The following is a 20,185-nucleotide window of genomic DNA, read 5'->3' as shown; positions in this document are numbered from 1 at the left end:
AAAACATGTCGACCTTAGTCACTAATAAGACTACAAGATCGCGTCACTCATCCTACACTCATCGTTATTCTTACTTGAGAATGAGAATGAGAATGATTTATTTCCTGAAAGCATAGTACAAGGAAACGTCAATGCATCAATCTCACTTACTTGGATACTTGGAGTATTCCCACTGGCATCGCATCAGCGACGTGGTCGTCAGGTTTTATACTTTTCTTGCTATTATAATATATGTATGGATTTTTTCCTCTTCAGGGATGCACATGGCCTAGACATATATTTCATCAAGACTGTAGTAGGCCTTGTTGACTTATTCAATCGTGTTTGGGTTAGAATACGCACATTCTTTCGTCCCCATCTTATATAAAATAGATATGTAATTTTAAAAAGGTCACAATCAAGGCACCACCACAAATACCCGCACCCTCGGTGTTTCGGTCAGAGATGACAACCCACCACCACAAAAACACCAAGGCGGGTTGGCGTATACCGGTAAGTAACCGTACAGGTGCCACGACGACAACGTTTCACGTCTCACCACGAGAACCGGCAACTTCAAACTTCTTCTCTTTGGTCCGTTTATCACATAAATAACCATAAAAATACACCTAATAATAGCGTTAACGCATAAACATACTCGTAATGGTAATGGAGATTTATCATTCTTAATGACCATCTGAAGACCAGGGAGTGAGCGAGCTGGTGTAAAAGTAGAGTGTGGGGGCTTTGGTGTCTGGTGTTTATCCCGCCAATAGCCACAGGATTTATCCATGTGATAATCCCGCAAACAGTCAGGCCATTCCTGGAGTAATGTTTAAGTGTTCAGGACTTAAGTCTTATTGTCTTATGATGTAAAAGTACGACATTTAAAAACAGCTGACATTTTTTCTGTGCCTTCAGGTTCAGTTGGGTAAAATCATATTAGCCTAGTCTAGTCAATAGTAAACAGGGTACCTGGGGTACCTATGTCAGATTTTTTATTTATATTGGTTTCTTGTTATTTTATCAAAGTTAAACCACCTCCTAAACCAATGTTTTGAATGGATTTTTGAATATCCATTCAATCCATCCATTTAATCCATTCAAAAGCCTCTGCTTGTCTGTCCTGAGGAGTTGTGGACTACCATCATAAATTAAATGCAAAGTCCATGATATACTACAAAATTAGTTAGTTTGTTGTGATACTTGATACTTGAAGTGTTGCCACTGGAAGCACTGCTGTGCTGGACGTCAGTTTTTTTTCCTTTTTATATTTATGGATCTGCCATAAAGTCTTCAATTTTATATAATGGTGATTCCTTATTATATTCTTCAATTTGTCTTTGAAGGATTCCATCGAAGGATCTTCCTTAATCCCATTTGGTAGTCTATTAAAAATGTTTACACACTGATAGTGAGGGATATTTCTTGCTAAAGTTGAATTAATCTGAGGTACATGTAAATTTTTCTTCTGTCTCATATTAATTTTATGGTTGTAATTTTGAACAAAGCATTGGGGAGATTTCTTAACTGTTACTGCTGCTTCAAATACAAAAAGATATCTTAAGGTAAAAATTTGCAGTGATTTAAAAAAGGTGCACATGGTGTTAAGTAATGTTGCTTACAAATTGTTCTAACATTTCTTTTCTGTAGGATAAAAACTCTCTTTGCATCAGGGCTTATTTCTCCAAAAGAGTACACCATATAGGCACACTCAAAGCACACCCACACACTCTATTGCACTCTGAAAGCACCCATAATATATTTTTAGTAATACTTCTTGATCAACTATGTTTTGGAGTCTTCTTACTAAGCAGTGTACAACTTTGAAATGTTTTATCATACTATCAATATGTTCAGTCCAGTGCAAATTTTCTGTAATTGTAATTCCATATAATTGTGTATATTGTCTTTTGATTAATAAATATGTTGTTGAACTTGTTCAACGTTAAATACTATAAATACTTTCAACAAAACCTCATTTATTTTTGTAACTTTATTCGTAGCAGTAAGTTTATAATTTTGTTGAAATGTATTTAGAAGAACAAGAAAACAAACACTTAACAGTAAACAATAAGATACCTTCAAGTTTAACCGGACAGATCTGACTTTGACGCTTAAAAGAGCTTTACGTTTCTCAACTACAATATATCATTGACTTTAAAACTGGAATTAAAAAAATACCTCTGATACCATATTCCCTTACAATCATTGGAGGTAATCAAAGTAATACAGTTATTGTCAACCTTTAAACCATTTGGTTTCCTAATTGATCGAATCAAATCTTTTGGTGCTAAGAGTGTATTTTTTTATTTTTTTTACTATATTGGTTAAGACACAATTATGCTGTTCTGTTAACATTTAGATTGTTAAACCGTAAAAACCACTGATTAGTTATTAGTTAATTAATAATTAATGGCAAAGAAATCAGTGCGTTGTGGGCAAAAAGTGTAGAACTGATTAAGAGCAAGGGTAAAATCAGTTGTATGGTTTTCTCTTGCTCTGAGTTAACACTTGGGAAACTATTATTTTCTGAGATATTAGCCGTAATAAAAAATAGCTACTTTCTGTAAGCAGTTGTGAAAAATACATACAAAAATATTACTAGAACAATACACTCTAACTATCTGGTACAATGAATAAAATAAGAAATGCAATAAAGTAAAAGCCATAGAAAATAATTTATTTGCTTTCAACAACATAACAACTAATAGGTAACAAACATAAAAGAATAAATTAACAACATATAACAGAACAATCTACAAAACAAAATAAAATCAATTTATATACATATAGTATACTAGTAAATCTGAATGTATTATTATAATGATAAATATGCCAAAAATTTACAATTTATAATTATGGTTTTGGAGCTGATTAGTGTTTAAAATCAGTTGCACCATAAAATGTGACTTCGTGTCCTGTGTGCTTCTGTTTGTGTCATACCATGTATTAATAGTCAAAGGTCATTCTTTAGTTTAATCTATGAGTATATTAAATACCTCAGCCACAAATTTCCATTTGCCTAATTGGATTTTCACTCAAATATTTCCTCAAAAATTTTATTCAGATTTATTCCTTATGGGGGAATAACATTAGGTTTAATGAGTACTACTTTGGATATCTTAGAGGGAAGGTAAAGAAGTGTGTTTTTTTTATTAAAATATTAAAAACTTAGTAGGAAATAAATAAATTTGCTAGATTTTATCTAAATATATCCATAAACAAGAAAGGTACAACAGTTTATTTATTTTTCATCAGATTAATAAGAGATTTTAAATTTAAATTTTTCTTTTCAATTTATCCTGTAGGCCTGTACAATACCTCAGCATATTATTTTTGTTAGCTCTACCACGTGGTTTAAAAATAAATTGCAAAATTATGTTTTGATGGCCGAAATTGGGGAAAACTTATTTTTTTATAAATGACCCATAAAACCTGTTCCTATAGTCCGATCATGCTGGTTAGCAAACTCGTTCGAATAAGCATATAGACTTAAACATTGCTTTATCATATTTAGTTGAAGAAATTCGACAATTTTTACTCGAGTTATCCTCGCTTATGGTCACTTACGTTGTTCCTACTGTGTAAAAATTAAATTAATTTATGGTCATTGACAAGATAATCAAAAGAATTAAGTGACAAATAGCTGATACCATTTTTGTTTGATTTTTTAGACAATAGTAAGTGATTCCCCACTGTAAATTTTACAAGTACGCCACACTGTTCAGCACAGACAAGTTTTAAAATATATAACTATGTTTATGATACTAAAACTAAAAATACTTTATTTTAGTCTGTTGAAAATTATGCACTTTTTACACAATTTCACACTTCAGGAAGTACGTTTAGAGAGACAGCGAGTTTTAAATTTTTACCAATAATTTTTGAGAAAAATCTAAATAATTAATGATCATATTAGTCAGTGAAAACATAACATTGAAACCTGAATCCGACACTTTAAATAAAAGGTCTTACATATAAAAATGTACACACATGCACCTTAAATAAACTTGTGGACACTTAAAGTACTAATGAAGTCTGATAAACATTACTTACAGTCAAACTACCAAACCACTTTTGAGACAAACTTATCCTATTGAAGATTCTTTTAGCTGCCATTTATTTCTTTAATTGTCATGATGACGATCACTCTTGCATTTACAAACATTAAGATTAATCAACAATATTATTCAAATGTATGGTTATAACCTACTATATACATCTTGTTACGAAACTGAACTCGTTACAACTAAAGAGAGCCCAGTAAAATCCTATAGAGTAGTTTTATCTAGCTTATGCTTACGTTAATGTAACTACCACAGTTGGATAAAGAGATTCTTTGCTAGGGCTGAATCTGTTTCTTTGTAAATCTATTTCACTAGACTTCAAAAAATTCTGCTGCAAAACAGTCACTGTAACTTTTATCTAGAAACCAAAGCGGATAAGTAAAAAAAAAAATAAAAAAGGGCATTTATACATTTCTAACACCGGAAATAGATCATACAGTTTTAGCTTTTCATTAAAACTCACACCTAACTTAAACTATGATTTTGGATACAAGTCAACCTAAAATCATAATATCACCTCATAAACAATGAGTACATAAAGTATATGTCACAAAACATTGTTTTATATGACAACTGAGTAGTACAATTGATTAAAAGAAGAGCACATTCGCCCAACCCTATCCAAGTACTTATTGGCCATAACCTTGTTTCAATTTTGCAGCTGCCAAATAATTACCAACGTTAAGTCAGGCAAGGCACTGTAACAAACAACAAACACAATATAAAAGCAAGTAAGAATTTTTAAGATAAGTTTATGCATTTTGTTGATAAACTTTAATATTCTTAGAAGTTGTACAGGGTGTTTTTTAGTTACAAGTGCCGTGGGACACTTTTTACCGACGAAATAAGCGGATGTGATAACCATACCACAATTATAAGTTTTATATTGAGTCTTATTAACAACTAGCAGCTATACCGGTGCCTTGCAACGGGGTCAGTATGCATAAGAGACAATGTTGGTTCTTTGAAAATGGCTTAAAAATGGTTTCACCATTTAATTTAGAAACAAAATTGAACTGTATTACTTAACTTGATAATAGTACGTTTTTGTTAACTCAGACTGTGAACACATATTTAGGCTAGCTACCAAGGATACAAAATTAATGATAGATTTTAAGGTATAAATAATCAAATAACATGTTGAATGATTTGCACTGTAATCGAAAATATATCACAATAGTTCCAAACCTGTCAATAATGTATTTTACTATTTTTCTAACATATTTTAGTAAAATTATAATCAGGCAAATGGAAATTCGCTTAGTCTTAGTCAATGCCTATACTAATGAAATTAAAAGATGGTTTGACAGTTCCATTTAAATGATGTTTAATAAATTTTTACATTTGGGTGAGTGACATCATTTTTTTATGTTTATGATCCATACCCTTTCTGTTCTAATATCTGTGCAGTATTTAATATATTTGAATATTTGGACATTTGAAATCAAAATGAATTCATTTGACAGTCATGTTATTAGTAAATTAATTCGTAGGGTGCCAGTAATGCATGTTTGTCTGGCGTTTAACGGTTTTCTATGAGTTGCAACAACAAGGTCATGCACAAATTGTACAAATAGCCTCAATACTTGAGCATAATAAAATAGGGGGAATAGTTCTATATGTATCCTCGGAGCGGTAGCTTTATTTTTGTAGTATTTTTTTAGTTTAGCTCATACAAACACATAGACAGACACCACCTCTTCTTTTTTAGTATCAATAAAATCCCAATAACACTAAACCTAGTAGACAACTATGCAACAATGCATATTAGCTTATTGGCAATGAAGTAAAGAATACAGGGATACCAACACATCAGCTGGTTTTGTCGTTGAAAAGTGTCTCACAATACTTGTAAATTGGGTTGCGTTAAAAAAACATCCTGTACTTTTACTAAACACAGAGTTATTACAGTAACTGTTAAAATTACTGGATATTGTCAATTGAGTCCTGTAGTTAGCAAATTTTGCCGAACCAACTCCAGTTTTATCTGTAAACCAAATTCAGCATCAAGCTGATCAGTGGAGAGTTAAAAGTGGATAGCACGTGAGTTAGTTAAACTTTTAATATTTTTACTGACTTATTGTGCTTTTGAAGCCATTGGAATTTTTTTAAGGAATGGGATCCGTGTTTTTTTTACAATCTAACTTCTACATTTTATTAAATAGCATATTTAATTACTGGTATTCATTAAAAGTTGTATAGCTTCTGGGGGAAGAATATTGATCTCGCTTGGAATGGAATAATGGAACAACTGGAATGACTAACAACCTTCAGATTTCAAGGCCATCACTAAAAACTAAAAACTACTGAGCTATTCAGACAATCTTCAACAAGCTTAATTTTAATTACAAACACACACGTTTATTTCATGAAATAGAAAGTGTATTTCAAATAATAATATATTTATTGTTTGTATACCCTGCTGCACTGTATACTTTAAATGTTAAATAAATATACATTTTGGATCTTGTGCCAATAAATATGTTGGGTAAAATATGCAGTTTTGTGTATTCATTTTTATATCTTAACAGTCTTGATCTGAACTTACCATGTTAGAACGTTTTTTACTGGATACAGCAGGCCTCTGCAACAACGATACAGGCTAATCAATTAGGTTGCATGCCAAAGACACACAAAATAACTTCTTGATCAGCATCGTACGTATTATTGAATTACCTGAAAGTACAAAAATACGTCAAATAACACTTGTAAGTGTTATTTGACTATTTTTTTTAATTTTCAGGAAAGACACACAAGCAGGCGCCCTTTATTAAATGGGCCCAAACTCAGGGATGCCAGAGGTTTATCTTTTTACGTTGTTGGGGGCTCAAGGAAGAGAAAAATTCACCTGGGCGGAAGGAAGGAGAAGGGTACGATTATTTGACCCCATAGCACGTCACCAGAATACCCAGAGTCTACACACAAGCCCACCTCTCTTTTCCCTCCGCTACTGCTAACATTTCCGCTGCCTCACGGGGTTAACTCCCCTTGTATTATGTACTTAAGCGCCTTCATATGGGTCGCGAGGACAGTTGATGCAACCCGCATGACGGAACACAATGTTTTTGAACTAGATACTAGTAGCGATTGGCCAAGTGCCAGCTTAGATGTCACGAGCTGTACCCACTTGAGTATTCGAAGACTTCATATCAGTGAAAAACTTTTAGGAGGGCCCTTTTGAAGATTGCTATTTCACTGTTTGTGTAAGAAAAAAGAGAATTATACTGCAACAATCAAGCATAGATCGGGTAACAGCAAACTAGTGTCAGCGACTAACGTCTAACGTCTCCTCAAGAGGTAACTCAACTACCGCGATGGAATTTATTTATTGTATGTCGTCAGAACTGTTCTATCCCGCTGAGGTTAAATCAATTTAATAAAATCAAGATAAAGATGTAATTAATTTGCAAACTATGCAAATATTGTATATAATTTAAACACCCGAATCAAATTTTAGTGTAATGCCACTTGAGGCAATTTTCTCGGAAATTATCGTTGCAGGAGCAGAAGTTTGTCACACGTAAAGCATTTAAAACAACCGTAGTCACGTTGTTGGAACACTGCCCTTGTGGCAGGTCAGCCAATGGCAATATCAGCTGCAAAAATGGACACAGGCCCATCCTTGCGTTACAGTTGCCAGCTGAAATTCCTGCTCTGCGTTATTAAACGCTCAATGTGGCATATACCATTCACGTACGTTGTTTATACTTTTTCAGCTACAAACATAGCTGTTGTCGGCTGTAAAAACCGCCTCGTGTGGCTTTAGCCTTATTCACTCATATTCAGCTTAAAACATTCCAAATTATGATATTGTAATTGATTGTGTCATGACTGAGTTAATAAAACCTGTTTCCTTGTAAGGTGAGAAAGCCCTGGTTTTCAAAATCAATTAAAAATAAACTAAATAATGAGATTCATGAGAATTTCCAAGTTGATTATACGTTGTGTTTGATAAAAAAACTATTTAAGATTCAGATTATTTTAGTATTTGAGATTTTAAATTCCTGGATCATACTATTACTAATAAATAGTCGTATTTTTGTTTAAGGAAAGGCCCTAGGCCTGGATTTTGAATTGTAGAATAAAGAGGATAATACACACAGCTAGCTTAAGACATTGAAGATGTGTAGGTAGACTATAGAACACACAATATATTGCCCCCTGGGGAACTTTGTTGAATGTAGAGAATGTGGTATTTAAAAAAAACATCAACAGATTATTATAATGTATGAACAACAAGTTATTGTTTTAATCATAATGTTTAATGCAAAATTTACATTATTACTTGTGAATTTTTTTCTGAAATGAAAAAAAAAATTACTTAAGATTGCTACTTCTCATTTCTAATAGCTTAAATGTGAATGTAGCTCGAATAATTTTAAAAGGGTTATAAAGATTCCAGTAATAAATAAGCATTTTGGAAATTTTTCATGAGAATTTTGGTTTTTGGACTGCCTAAAGCAACTTTTTTTAACATAATTTTTTTTAGATACCTTTTTGTAACATATGATATGTATGATACGCTGCAGCTAATTGATGTCCAGTAAGACTTGAACCTACAAGTGAGTTGAATTTGATTTTATGAGTTTTGGAAAGAATAAATTAAACAGCAAAAAATTTGGAATAATGTTTTAATATGGATAACATGAAACAGATACATGAGATAACAACAGAGAAAAGAATTTTGGCATATATTTTGGGAGTATATATATAAAAAAAGAGAAAAAAGTCTAGGAGATAAAAGACCAAATCACATTAATTAGTTACAACATGAACTTGTGTATAACTTACGCAAACATATTACAACCTTACAAGATTACCTTAGTTGCTTAACCTATTTGAACCAATTGGTAAAGATCCATTGGCATTTAAGTTGTTGAGTAAATATCCTTAAATTTATCATACACAGTCTTAATCTTAATAATTATGAAATAACTAGGGAGATCTTTCACTGACTTTGAATAACAAAAATACGAAGACTAAAACAAATACACTTTTAACATAGTACGCCTACATCAAATAGAGATACTTAACAAAAAACATATATTCAGAACTTCTACATCACAGTATGTAAGAAATGATATAAATTGAAAAAGACTTTGCAAATGTAACATATTTTTACGGGACTCCTCTTCCAAGGGGTTAAGTAGTTAAGTAGATTACATGTTTAGTTATTGCTGCGTTATTATTTTACATGTAGGCAATAAACAGGAATCACACAAGATTTTCATCACAAGTGACTACTAACATCAAAACACAACTCAACACTGGTACCATTTTGAATATCACAAGTTGTATACTAATATACCGGTATTACCAAAATGCATTTTTAACAGTGTCGTAAGCCTAGATAACAGGCACTCTTTTGCACTAGCAAAATTGGGACCATCGTTTAGTAGGCCAACATAGCATATGTCACTGGTTTTTTTTAATCCAAAGACCTTGGAAAATCAACAGGAAAAGCTGCACCACTAACCACAGTTTTGGTAAATACAATAAATCACTAGTAGCAACTCTTGCTACTTGTCACTTTTTACATTGAGTTTGCAAGGACGGGTTCCTGAAAACTTAACGTGGTTCATTAGACTGTCATCCCCACTTCATAATTTGGTTTCATCAAACCTTAAAAACTAAAAACGTGTTAAATTTACAGACGTATAACCCTAGACAATTCAGGACATGAATGTAAAACAAATTACATTGCAGTACAGTGGAATGTGCTTAATACAACACACTAAATACAAAAATATCTCTAATTTGCATTTTAACCTTGATATTTAAAACTACCTACCCATAAATAATACAAGTGAGATAATGTTGGGATTTTGAATATAATTTTACAAAACTCTAATTTTTTTACACTGTTTACTTGGTACTTTCTTATCAAACGGAGGCCACGAGGTTAGGTTATCATAAATATGTTTGCAGGACTTTCCTCGTTTCCTTATGAATCAAACGATACCAGATGAGTCATACTTTGGCTCGCCAAATCCCCTCCAAGAAGGCCAAGGTCAGGTCGTTGACCTGTCACTGCCTTTATCTGGATTAGTGTCCTGAGTGATTACTCATCTAGTAATGTTTGATCCATAACGAAACGAGGAAAGTCCTACAAACATATTTATGATAACCCAACCTAACATAACCACCACAGCACACTGTATACCTACTTAGCGGAGTACATGTGGCAGCTAGCGGCGGCGACACATTCAACTTAATCCTTGCCGACATCGCTGCCTTCTGGGAGGCAGAACTCAAAGGCCGCTAATCGTAATCACGTCAAATTTGTACATTAAGAGTCTTCCTTAGTGGAAGCCATGTTGGATTTCTTCCCCATAAGAACAATGTTAACTTTGGGTCCAAATATCTCATCAGCAAATTGTCATATAATTATGGATAAGGAGTTAAATTTAAGGAATTGCGGTCCTCTAGAGATTGACATTTTTATTTCACAATTTTTAATTTTTATAATGAATAATTGATTATTAATTAGCTTAAAATTAAGCTAATTATTGAAAGGAAATGAAAATGGATTTTCAAAATTCAAAAACCTCAGTCACGAGTCTATTATGTTAAAAATACAAATTATAAATTTCAAAGCTATATCTTAACAAATAACGCCGTTACGTGTCCACAAATGATGTAATGTTTAACATTGTTCTTATGGGGAAGAAATCCAACATGGCTTCCACTAAGGAAGACTCTTAAGTCAATTAAAGTATGTTCCTTTCAATTATGTAGTCATTTTTGGTCTCCAGTAAAAAAAATCCCTCTAAAATAAGTGGCCTCCGCATAATACGAAAGTACCGTTTACTTTGTAAAATCAAGCAACGATGTTGTCATCAAAGTCAAACCAACCTACAAATCCTTGACTCTTGATGTAATAAACACTTACATTTACTAAATACATTCCTAGTGCAGTTGTGAAATCAAAAGTGTCACTATTCAGTTTTCAGGTCCTTTCTTGTCAAAATTGTCTGATTTTAGTTTTTGGCTGGTTAGATTTTTACTGGTCTCTTGGTGTTTGAATTATCCAACTTCCACTGTACTTATGGCCCTACTAATTACTAGTTACAAATACAGGTGACAGATTTTCCATTAAAATCTAATTGGAGTGATGCAGCTTTTACTGCCATTTATGGTCTAGATTCCGTTTTCCATGGCCCTTATTTACATAATAGATTTGATTGCATCATGTTTGTCACCATATGAAAGCAACCAATGAAAGCTAAAGGTAGGTAGAGCTTAACACATTCACTGCTAATGATATGTAATACTTTTATAAATGGCTAAAAAACATAAACATTAACATGATCATGTTAATTGAGTGACAATATATCTTTAATTAAATAAATTTTATACTATAAATTGTGGATTAAAATATATTATGTAATTATATACATCATGTATTATATATCTGCTAATATACTTATGACGCACAAGTGCGTCATTAGCAGTGAACGTGTTAAATTACCAAGAGTGCCTACTGTTTTACTAAACAATATTTGTAATTTTCAACATCATTCAGTTTTACCTCAATGAAATTACACAACTAATGATGGTTATGTAAACATCTCATAAGATCTCATAAATAGTTGTAAACTACAGTAAATTTAGCACATTTTTTACACCAATCAAACCTTGGTAGATACATTAATCAGAAAATACTTTCTTAATTGGATAAACTAACAAGGATGAAACCAAATTATTAACGAAATTACTAAAAAAACAGTTACGAAAAACAGTAAAAACATACAACTAACACTTTAACATATTGCTAACAATAATGTGCGTTGTGTATTTAATACATAACAAAATTGAAAAATAAACTTAACTCAACAAAATATACCCTAAAAACAACATTACAGGGGAAATGCCACAAAAAACTTAACTAATTGAGCAATGAATTGCGAATAAGTCTGGACAGAGTATTTTCAACAGCCTAGTCAGTCTTTTGTAGGAACTTGAATATTTTAATCTTTCTTAGGAAGAATTTACGTTTTTTACCTTTATTCTCGGCAGCCGCGATGGGTGTTTGGTCCATCTTTGTGCAGGACATTAGAGCTTTGACACTCTCTGCCTGCTTCAGCCAATCTTGAACCTGCATAGAAACATCCATTGTAAATTTATACTTCAACATAGTACTTATCTTATTCTTACTATTTTAAATATATTAATGTAAACCTTTAATTTTGGATACTGAAGTAGACAATCGCATCAACTCGGACCAGAAGTAGCCGATTTTTATTCAAATAGTTAAATGAACCACTCACATTCTGATTGATGAGAGAAAATATGTTGTATTCTATTTCAAACCACCATTGTATTTTGGATTGTATTTCCACTGTCTACTAATATTTCGCATCTCTTATAAAACCCTTGTGGCATCAAAGCTTTTCCCATGAGCTAAGACATGATTTGTGATTTCTTAGGATCTAAAATAGGAAGACTTGTTTTTCCAATAGAGAATTCAACTTCTATGATGATGACACACCATGGTATTTATTTTAAGGGTAAGAATGAGTGTTAATTAGGATGACATAAGTAACTGAGATTAGCTTTTTTTACCCAGAACCTTTTATTTAAAGCCCAATGATCAAGGATAGCTGGGCCCTGTGCAGTGTCTAACCTGTCTGTAGAGCAGCTCCTTGCGAGGTCCGAGTGGCTCGGTGGCCAACAGTGGAACTAACACTCCTAGGCTGGCCTGGAACTTGTCTAGAGCTAGCTGGTACTGGCCCTCGGCCAGGTACATCTGGGCAGCTTGGCCGATCTCTAGAGCATCTCTCAGCGACGGGGTGGTAGAGCACAAGGCCACTGCAACACCAGACCACAATCAACTACAGTTTCTACAAAACACTCATTAAAATATAAAATAAAAAAATATTCCTTGTGAGTAGTTTTTGGGAGAAAGAGCTCTTGGCTTAGGAATAAATTAAGTCAATGGATATACAACTAACGTACCCAAGAAAAGAGAAGTTCAAAGAAGTTGATGCCAGAAAAACTTCGCAACACAATGCATTTGATATTTTGCCCTGGGGTTTTCTTCAGAAGGAAGAAGTCTTTGTGACAAAGTCCCTTTGTGGGACCAACATTTAAATCTTTAAAAATCATATTTAAAACTGATTCTGTAGAAGAAAAAAAAGAGAAAAAAACAACAAAAACAATACGCTTTACCTCAGAACAGAACCTTGAAAGCCCGAAGGGGCAGAGTCTGTCAATAATGGGAGAATGCCTGTAGTTATGAGTAACTACACTTTGTGTGGAATTTCAAATTATTAGTCACGTGGTATTTACATGGACAAAACCAGCACGCAACTCTTTCATATATAATATTAGGCTATTGAGAGAACAAAAGGTGAAAATAATAAAACAATAAAACTTGTGGCAAAACATACTCAGTTCCATGGGGGTTGGAGATCTTGAGTCTGTGACGGTAACACCAGTATTGCTTGTTGAAGTAACAGTTGAAGTGGTTTTTTCTTTGGTAACGCTTGGTTCTGGTGATGTTTTTCTGTGTAATGGCTGAGGTTGTAAAACAGACTTCAGTTCCTCAGCTCTCTTTGTGTACTCAGCTACTTTGGTAGTCAAAGTCGTTTTCTTCTCAGGATCTTGCTCGGCTAAAAAATAGGATCAACAGTTTGTAAGTAAAGCTATTTTTTTGTAAAACAACCTACATGATTAGTACCTTATAAAAGGTTTAGGTATAAGTTTAAATGAAAAATAATACGACAGGAAATGTTTTCCATTGAGAGTCAAAAGCAAACAATGTTTTTGTTGAAAATGAAATGCAAAACATAAAAAAATTGAACCTTGAAACTCAAAATTTCCTTTGGACACTAAATCAATAAACAATAAACACTATTCGTTCAAATTTGTATATGTATATATTATGTAGCATATACATATGTCCGTGAACGCAATAATTCGAGTAATTTTTGTTCGATTTAGATAAAATTTGATTTAAAGGTGTAAGGCGGGATAAACTTAAATGAGTTCACGAACCAGCATGATCGGACCATGGAAACGGGGTTTTATGGGGTAAAAATTGGTTTTTCTAATTTTTGACCCTCAAAAAACACAAAATTTTCCAATTTTTCTCAAGAATTTTTTAAAGAGCTTAAAAAACTAATATTTTAGTAGCCTATATCATGTTTTTGTACGGTTATTGGTAACGGAGAAAATTCAAAAAATTCAAATTTTAAATTCACATGTTAGCCTATTCTTGTTGAGAATATTGTAAAATTTTGGAGTTTGCTTGTTTGTTTATGGATATATATTTTGATCAAACTTGGCAAATGTATTTATTTTATACTAAACTATTAATATTTTACTAAAAACCACACTATTAATTTCCTTGTAGCAGCAAACCCAGGTACTCAATAAACTAGGGATGGTCAAGTCTCGAAATTTCGAGAAATTTTCGGGAAATTTTAAATCTCGTTACACGAGACGAGATTTCTTTTTGACCGAGATTTTTATCGAGACGAGAATATAAAAAAAAAAAAAAAAAAATTAAAAACGCCTGCAGAAAGTCAATGCAATACCCGCAATACAGGAGCGTGTTGTAGTTGCGTTTCCTTTGCGAAGGCGTTCTTATTTAATTAATTCTTTAAATGTAAATATTACTTTAATTATTTTAATAATATTACTTTAATAACATTTGAGAAGTTATGTTAAGTGTAAGCAGTGTGAGGAATTTTTTATTACTATAAAAAGTCAAAACAAGTAACTATTTTATAGAAATTATTATTGCTTTTATTTTATGATTTATTTTATTTTAGGATAAGTTTAACTCTATCCTAACTGATATCACTATGTTTCCTAATCGTAGGCATTTTTAATAAGTTAGGCGTGATTAATAAAAAAATGTTATGCTGATGTTTTTTTAATAAAAGATTGTAAATATTCTTGCCTATTATCATTATTTTTGTATTTAAACAGTCATCTAACAATGTTACAAAATCAGGTAAAAATTTTGAACGTGCATTTCCCGTTGTGTATGAGAAGGGAAATCCCGTCTCAATCTCGTCTCGAAATTTTATGAGAAGTAAAAAATCTCGTCTCGTCTCGTCTCGAACTAAAAATCCAATCTCGTCCATCCCTACAATAAACCTAATGTTAGACAAATGGAAATTGGCTTAGTCGGCAGGTTTGCTGCGGCAGGGGTATTTTTAAATTTTGGTATTCTGCTTGAGAATGAACCTATAAGCTGGAAACGGTCGATGACGCTTCAAGGGTGTATGAGATCCCTCTTCGACCTTTTATTTTTTTAAATGAGATCCAGAGATAAAATTTAATTATTATATACAAAACAATAAAAATCCAACTCAAAATCAGCAAAATTACTAAATCCAAACCTTGAATATAAGGCACAAAGTACTGGAGGGCTTGACAGTACAGCATAAAGGCCTGCTTGAACTCCTTGTTGGCATCCTTATTGACTGCCTCGTGGATGAGCTTCACGCCCTCTTTAAAGCTGTCCTCGCTCGGCAGATGCTCCAGGTCGAGGAAGGGGTGAGCGAAAAACTCCTCGTAGGACATCCGCTCCTGAGGGTCATGCTTCAACAGTCTGCACAACAGATCCTGGCAGTCTCGCGACACACAGCCCTCAGGTACCTGCACAGTGTACGACATGTGGATAAGAACACTCGGCTGTATTCACCCTACTTTCTTTATGGTGAAAAACAACACTATACAAAATATCGACCATATCTCTCTATTCACTTTACCTGTGGTTTGTTACAAGTTGAGGACGGAAAGATGGTTATTGTTGTTCCTAAAAGCTGCTCTTAATAGCAATAGTTACAGATCCACCTTTGATACTAGAAACAAAGCTCAACTGTACCACTTAATTTTATAAAATTACTAGCTGACCCGGCGAACTTCGTATCGCCTAAGTTATAGGTTTCCCCTAAGACAGACCGATGGAAAGAAAGTACCGTTACGTTTAATTTTCAAGATGATCTCGTTCGCATCGCTCAATCACGTCCTGGTTGAAGTTCGTTCGCTACACTCACTCACCTTTGGGTTGGAGCTCGTTCGCTGCGCTCACTCACCTTTAGGTAAGAGCTCGTTCGCTGCGCTCACTTGCCTTCAGGTTAGCTCGTTCGCTACGCTAACTCGCCTCCAGGTTGAAGTTCGTTCGCTACGCTCACTCACCTTTGGGTTGGAGCTCGTTCGCTACGCTCACTCACCTTTAGGTAAGAGCTCGTTCGCTGCGCTCACTTGCCTTCAGGTTAGCTCGTTCGCTACGCTAACTCGCCTCCAGGTTGAAGTTCGTTCGCTACGCTCACTCACCTTTTGGTTGCAAATTAGCTGTTGTCATAAATGTAAAAGAAATAATAGTGCTGCACCCTGTTGGTAATCCTTGTAACTTTAATGCTATTGAACATCATAGAACAGAACCAACTTGTTTAATTGAAACAGCTGTTAAGATTCATTAATTCCATTTCTCATAAGGTTAACATGGGAAACTCCAGAGCCACTGGGGCGGAGCCCTTTTAAGAATTTCGAAACGGGAAATAGTTTACGTCCGATTCGCATACCTACAGAATTTACACACCAAATTTCATTACGATCGGTGAAGTCGTTCCGGAGGAGTTTGCAGACAAACACTGTGACACGAGAATTTTATATATTAGATCTTTATTTTTATGGGAGTTAAAGGAATTTTTTAAAAGGTGTTTCATTTAGCTAGCTTACCTGGGAAAAATAGAATAGGGTTTAATAGATATACAAATAAATTATCACAAAACAATAACACTGATATTTTATCGTGATATAGGATTTCTTTAGATGTAGGGTGCTATCCTCTGAAGAAGTTCTATATTAAGACAAAATGTCAGTGTCTTAAAATAAAACTTCTTAGAGGTGCAACCATATCAGAATAAATATCATAGGCCTACTAGAACAAAATATCTGTGCTATATTTTGTAATCTTTTACTTGTGTATCTTATTACATACACAAGGATCTACCCTTTTTCAAAATAACTCCTGATCAGCCTCATGACTTTCCTTTAAAATTATTCCTTTAAATTGAAATTCAGTGACTTATGTAACTGCCACAGACCAATCAGAATCACAACATTACCTCTATGGGGGCCTGAGCTGCAATCTTTGCGTGCAGCTGTTTGATGGAGGCAGAGGAGTACGGAGCCCGGCCAAACAAGCACTCGTAAGCTATCACACCAACACTCCACAAGTCCACCTGTTGGGGCAAAGTGTAATAATAATGTAGACAGTAGTAGACAATAGACAATAGACAGTTTCCTTTATTTGTAATTTCGTTAAGAAATACAATGGCGTCACAAAAATCCAGAATCTTTTCCTTGTTATAAAAGATTTGTACTATTCAAGTCAAAATAATTACCAAGTTTGTTACACACTAATCCTCTTTTTTTTCGCAAAATCCTAAATATCACCCATCATCATCATCGTCTCCACAATTACGGCCAAATCATAACTATCTTCCACAATCGTATCTAGACATCAACCCCATCTCCCTTGATCACGGACATGTTATAGTCTCCGACAATCGTAGCAAAATAATGAACATCTCCTGCAGTCATAGGAACATCATCAATGTCTTCCGCAATCGCAAACAAATCCAACAACATATATCCAGCTTGACAATCATGCCATAGACTTCGAAAACGGTTGCCATACAGACGACTTACAGAACTTACTTGGGCAGAATAAAGGTAATTTCTTGTAGGCTATATAATTTGTGAAATAATACGGAAGGTATCACATAAAAAAAAAATGTTTGCTAATTTCACTAACTTAGTGTAAATAATTAACCGTCTTATTTTGTTTTTCTTTAACAACTAAATGGTGGAAATACCTTAGCATCGTAGTGTCTTTTAATCAGCATCTCTGGAGCCATATACAGTGGAGAACCCCGCAGAGAGCAATGATATGCCTCATTGGACAGGAACTGGGCAAAACCAAAGTCTGAAAGGTGGAGATAAGATTAAAACCAAACAACTTTCTACAAGACTAAGATGATAAACTAGACCAAATAACAGAATATATTAATTCATGCTAGGGTGTATGGCGAGCCTGTTCTGTTAGTTTTCAAAACAAAACACAGGAAGAGAAAATTTACAAGATGCAAAGTTATCACGCACTTAGTTTTATTTTTTTTTATGTAGACTGATTCCAATCGAAACTAAAATTCTTACTTAAAACTGCAGAAGGCATAATCATGTTTATTTTTATTTCAAGAGTCCACAGAAAGCTTACCTACATACATTTTTTGTAATAGCATTATGTTTTCAAAAGGTATTTAAGATTATTATGATTAATAATAATTATGATTTATGAACACACTGCTAAGCATTGAGCACAAAATCCAAGATGAAAAAAATACTCGAACAGATTAAATCATATAACTATTACCACTTTGACTCATTTTACTTTCAGCACACACACTGTTAAGTTGCGTGTGTTACAAGCCTAGTGGTTAGCATCCCAGACTTCGGTGCAGGAGGGACGGGTTCAATTCCAAACGCAACCCACAAAACCTTAATGGGTTTCGACCGCTTTCCCTTAAAAGCGTTTGCACTTAACTAACTCTGACTTCAATTAAATATACCATTGGCGTAGAAAAATACTAGAAAAAAATCTGAGTGAGTGACTAATTTACCAACATTTACTAATGACTAGTTGAGGTAAATTTCCTTACCTCCAACTTTAAGTGAGAGCCTAGGTTGAGTAGTGAGCAACAGATTTTGTGGTTTGAGATCTAGATGTACAACATTGTTTTGTCGCAAGAATTTCAGAGCAGTCGCAAGTTGTTGCATAAACTTGCGACACACTGTCTCGGGCAACTTGTGGCGTTTCCGAATGAACGCTGAAAGGTCTCCTCCATCGCAATACTCCATCACTATGTAGATGAATCTGTTGATGAAAATAACTAAATAAGTGACTTTCTGTCTCTAAACGAATTCCCAAATTCTTTAGACCTGTTAAATAGGCCGTTTAAACAAGGATTTCCAAAGGTTACAGGCTATCCAATCTTGTATCAAAAATCTTGTATATTTTATTTGTATGGTAACCTAAATTCAAAAAGTTACATAATAAAACACATTACAGTTGTAATACTCGATAGTCTGAAAGTCATAGACGGAAACAAAAAAAGGCTGCAGTGAGATGAATTCCCTTCCTTTGTACTATAGGCTACATTTATTTGACATTCCTTCTATTTCTCTAAAAATCTTATATGTACCGTCATTGTGTGACCTAGTTTTAATAATTTACATTAGATGTATTGTTTCTGTTTGGTACTTTTTGCTAACTTCTTTATGTTTTGAGGTTTTTTTTCAGGACATGATTTGTACTTGGCAGGAGTGCAAATTTTCTTTCATAGCATTTTCGAATACTATGACATGACTAATCGTCCCATAAGGGTAGGAACCAACTAGTGGATTGAGTAAGGAACGTGTCGGTGTCAGATTTGAACAAGCTTGCTTGGCTGCGAAGAGAGCCTGATGCAGACTTTAACTTATGTACAACCCTCGTAATATGGATCAGCTGTAGTCAGTCATTTACTCAGAGAAACATAGTCGAAGGAGCCTTTTAAGTAGTTTACTACCAAAGTTAAATCTTCTTTTTTAGTTTCTATACAATAGTATTTGAGGGGTAAATAAAACATGCTATAAAGTAAGTTTGCATGAATGCCAAACATAAAAAAAATGATTGGAAAGTTAGTTAATACAGTGGTTTTGAGTAAAACATAATTAACAATGCAGTTGATATTTAAATCTGCACTTTAATATCAGGGGTAAAATTAAACTACAGTACATTTTTTTAAACCTATAACTGGCTACATTTTTAATAAGCAGATGAAATCAAAACTATCTTTGGTCAAAAATAATATTATAAATATTGTCAGGTTCCTATGGCGACATATTTTGCTTCAATGCTTTATGCTATGCCAAATCCATTGTAAAAGTCATTAATCGAACCTGACACCTGTAAACTCAGCCTAAACAAATTATTGAACATTTGATGCAAAATGAAACGAAAACGAGGTGAGTGAAGACTAACCATACTCATTTAGATGGTTATTTAGCTTATTTTGAGATTTCACAGTTAGTACAAATATAAAGCAGAGAAGAGTAATGTTGTTCTACAA

General features: G+C 33.6%; 2 protein-coding genes across 5 annotated transcripts in view; one reads left to right on the top strand and one right to left on the bottom strand.

Annotated features, from left to right (window-relative positions):
• Positions 1–2,664: 2,664 nt before the first annotated feature.
• LOC129002011 (serine/threonine-protein kinase ULK3) overlaps positions 2,665–20,185 on the bottom strand; it is a 22,394-nt gene continuing 4,873 nt past the window's right edge. The window contains exons 4-12 of one of the 3 annotated variants that reach the window (XM_054429498.1): positions 18,734–18,948; positions 17,891–18,000; positions 17,138–17,254; positions 15,404–15,662; positions 13,442–13,663; positions 12,676–12,860; positions 12,054–12,147; positions 6,598–6,651; positions 2,665–4,747 (exon numbers count right to left, since the gene is read on the bottom strand). In XM_054429498.1, the coding sequence (XP_054285473.1) occupies positions 6,614–6,651; positions 12,054–12,147; positions 12,676–12,860; positions 13,442–13,663; positions 15,404–15,662; positions 17,138–17,254; positions 17,891–18,000; positions 18,734–18,948 (1,240 nt within the window). In that variant the 3' untranslated portion in view covers positions 2,665–4,747; positions 6,598–6,613. Of the gene's footprint in view, positions 4,748–6,597; positions 6,652–11,830; positions 12,148–12,675; positions 12,861–13,441; positions 13,664–15,403; positions 15,663–17,137; positions 17,255–17,890; positions 18,001–18,733; positions 18,949–20,185 lie in introns of those variants that run through there. The other 2 variants (XM_054429499.1, XM_054429497.1) reach the window with 2 other exon arrangements.
• LOC129002010 (E3 ubiquitin-protein ligase ariadne-1) overlaps positions 19,986–20,185 on the top strand; it is a 26,126-nt gene continuing 25,926 nt past the window's right edge. For both annotated transcript variants that reach the window (XM_054429496.1, XM_054429495.1), the window contains exon 1: positions 19,986–20,081. In XM_054429496.1, coding sequence (XP_054285471.1) covers positions 20,066–20,081 — 16 coding nt within the window. In that variant the 5' untranslated portion in view covers positions 19,986–20,065. The remainder of the gene's footprint in view (positions 20,082–20,185) is intronic.

The sequence above is a fragment of the Macrosteles quadrilineatus genome, unplaced genomic scaffold (assembly GCF_028750875.1).
Source record: "Macrosteles quadrilineatus isolate MER2022 unplaced genomic scaffold, UCM_ALF_1.0 Scaffold_9__3_contigs__length_116548681, whole genome shotgun sequence".
Lineage (NCBI taxonomy): Eukaryota > Metazoa > Arthropoda > Insecta > Hemiptera > Cicadellidae > Macrosteles > Macrosteles quadrilineatus.
Note: the sequence above shows the minus strand (reverse complement) of the source record. Positions and strands in the feature narration are given on the sequence as shown.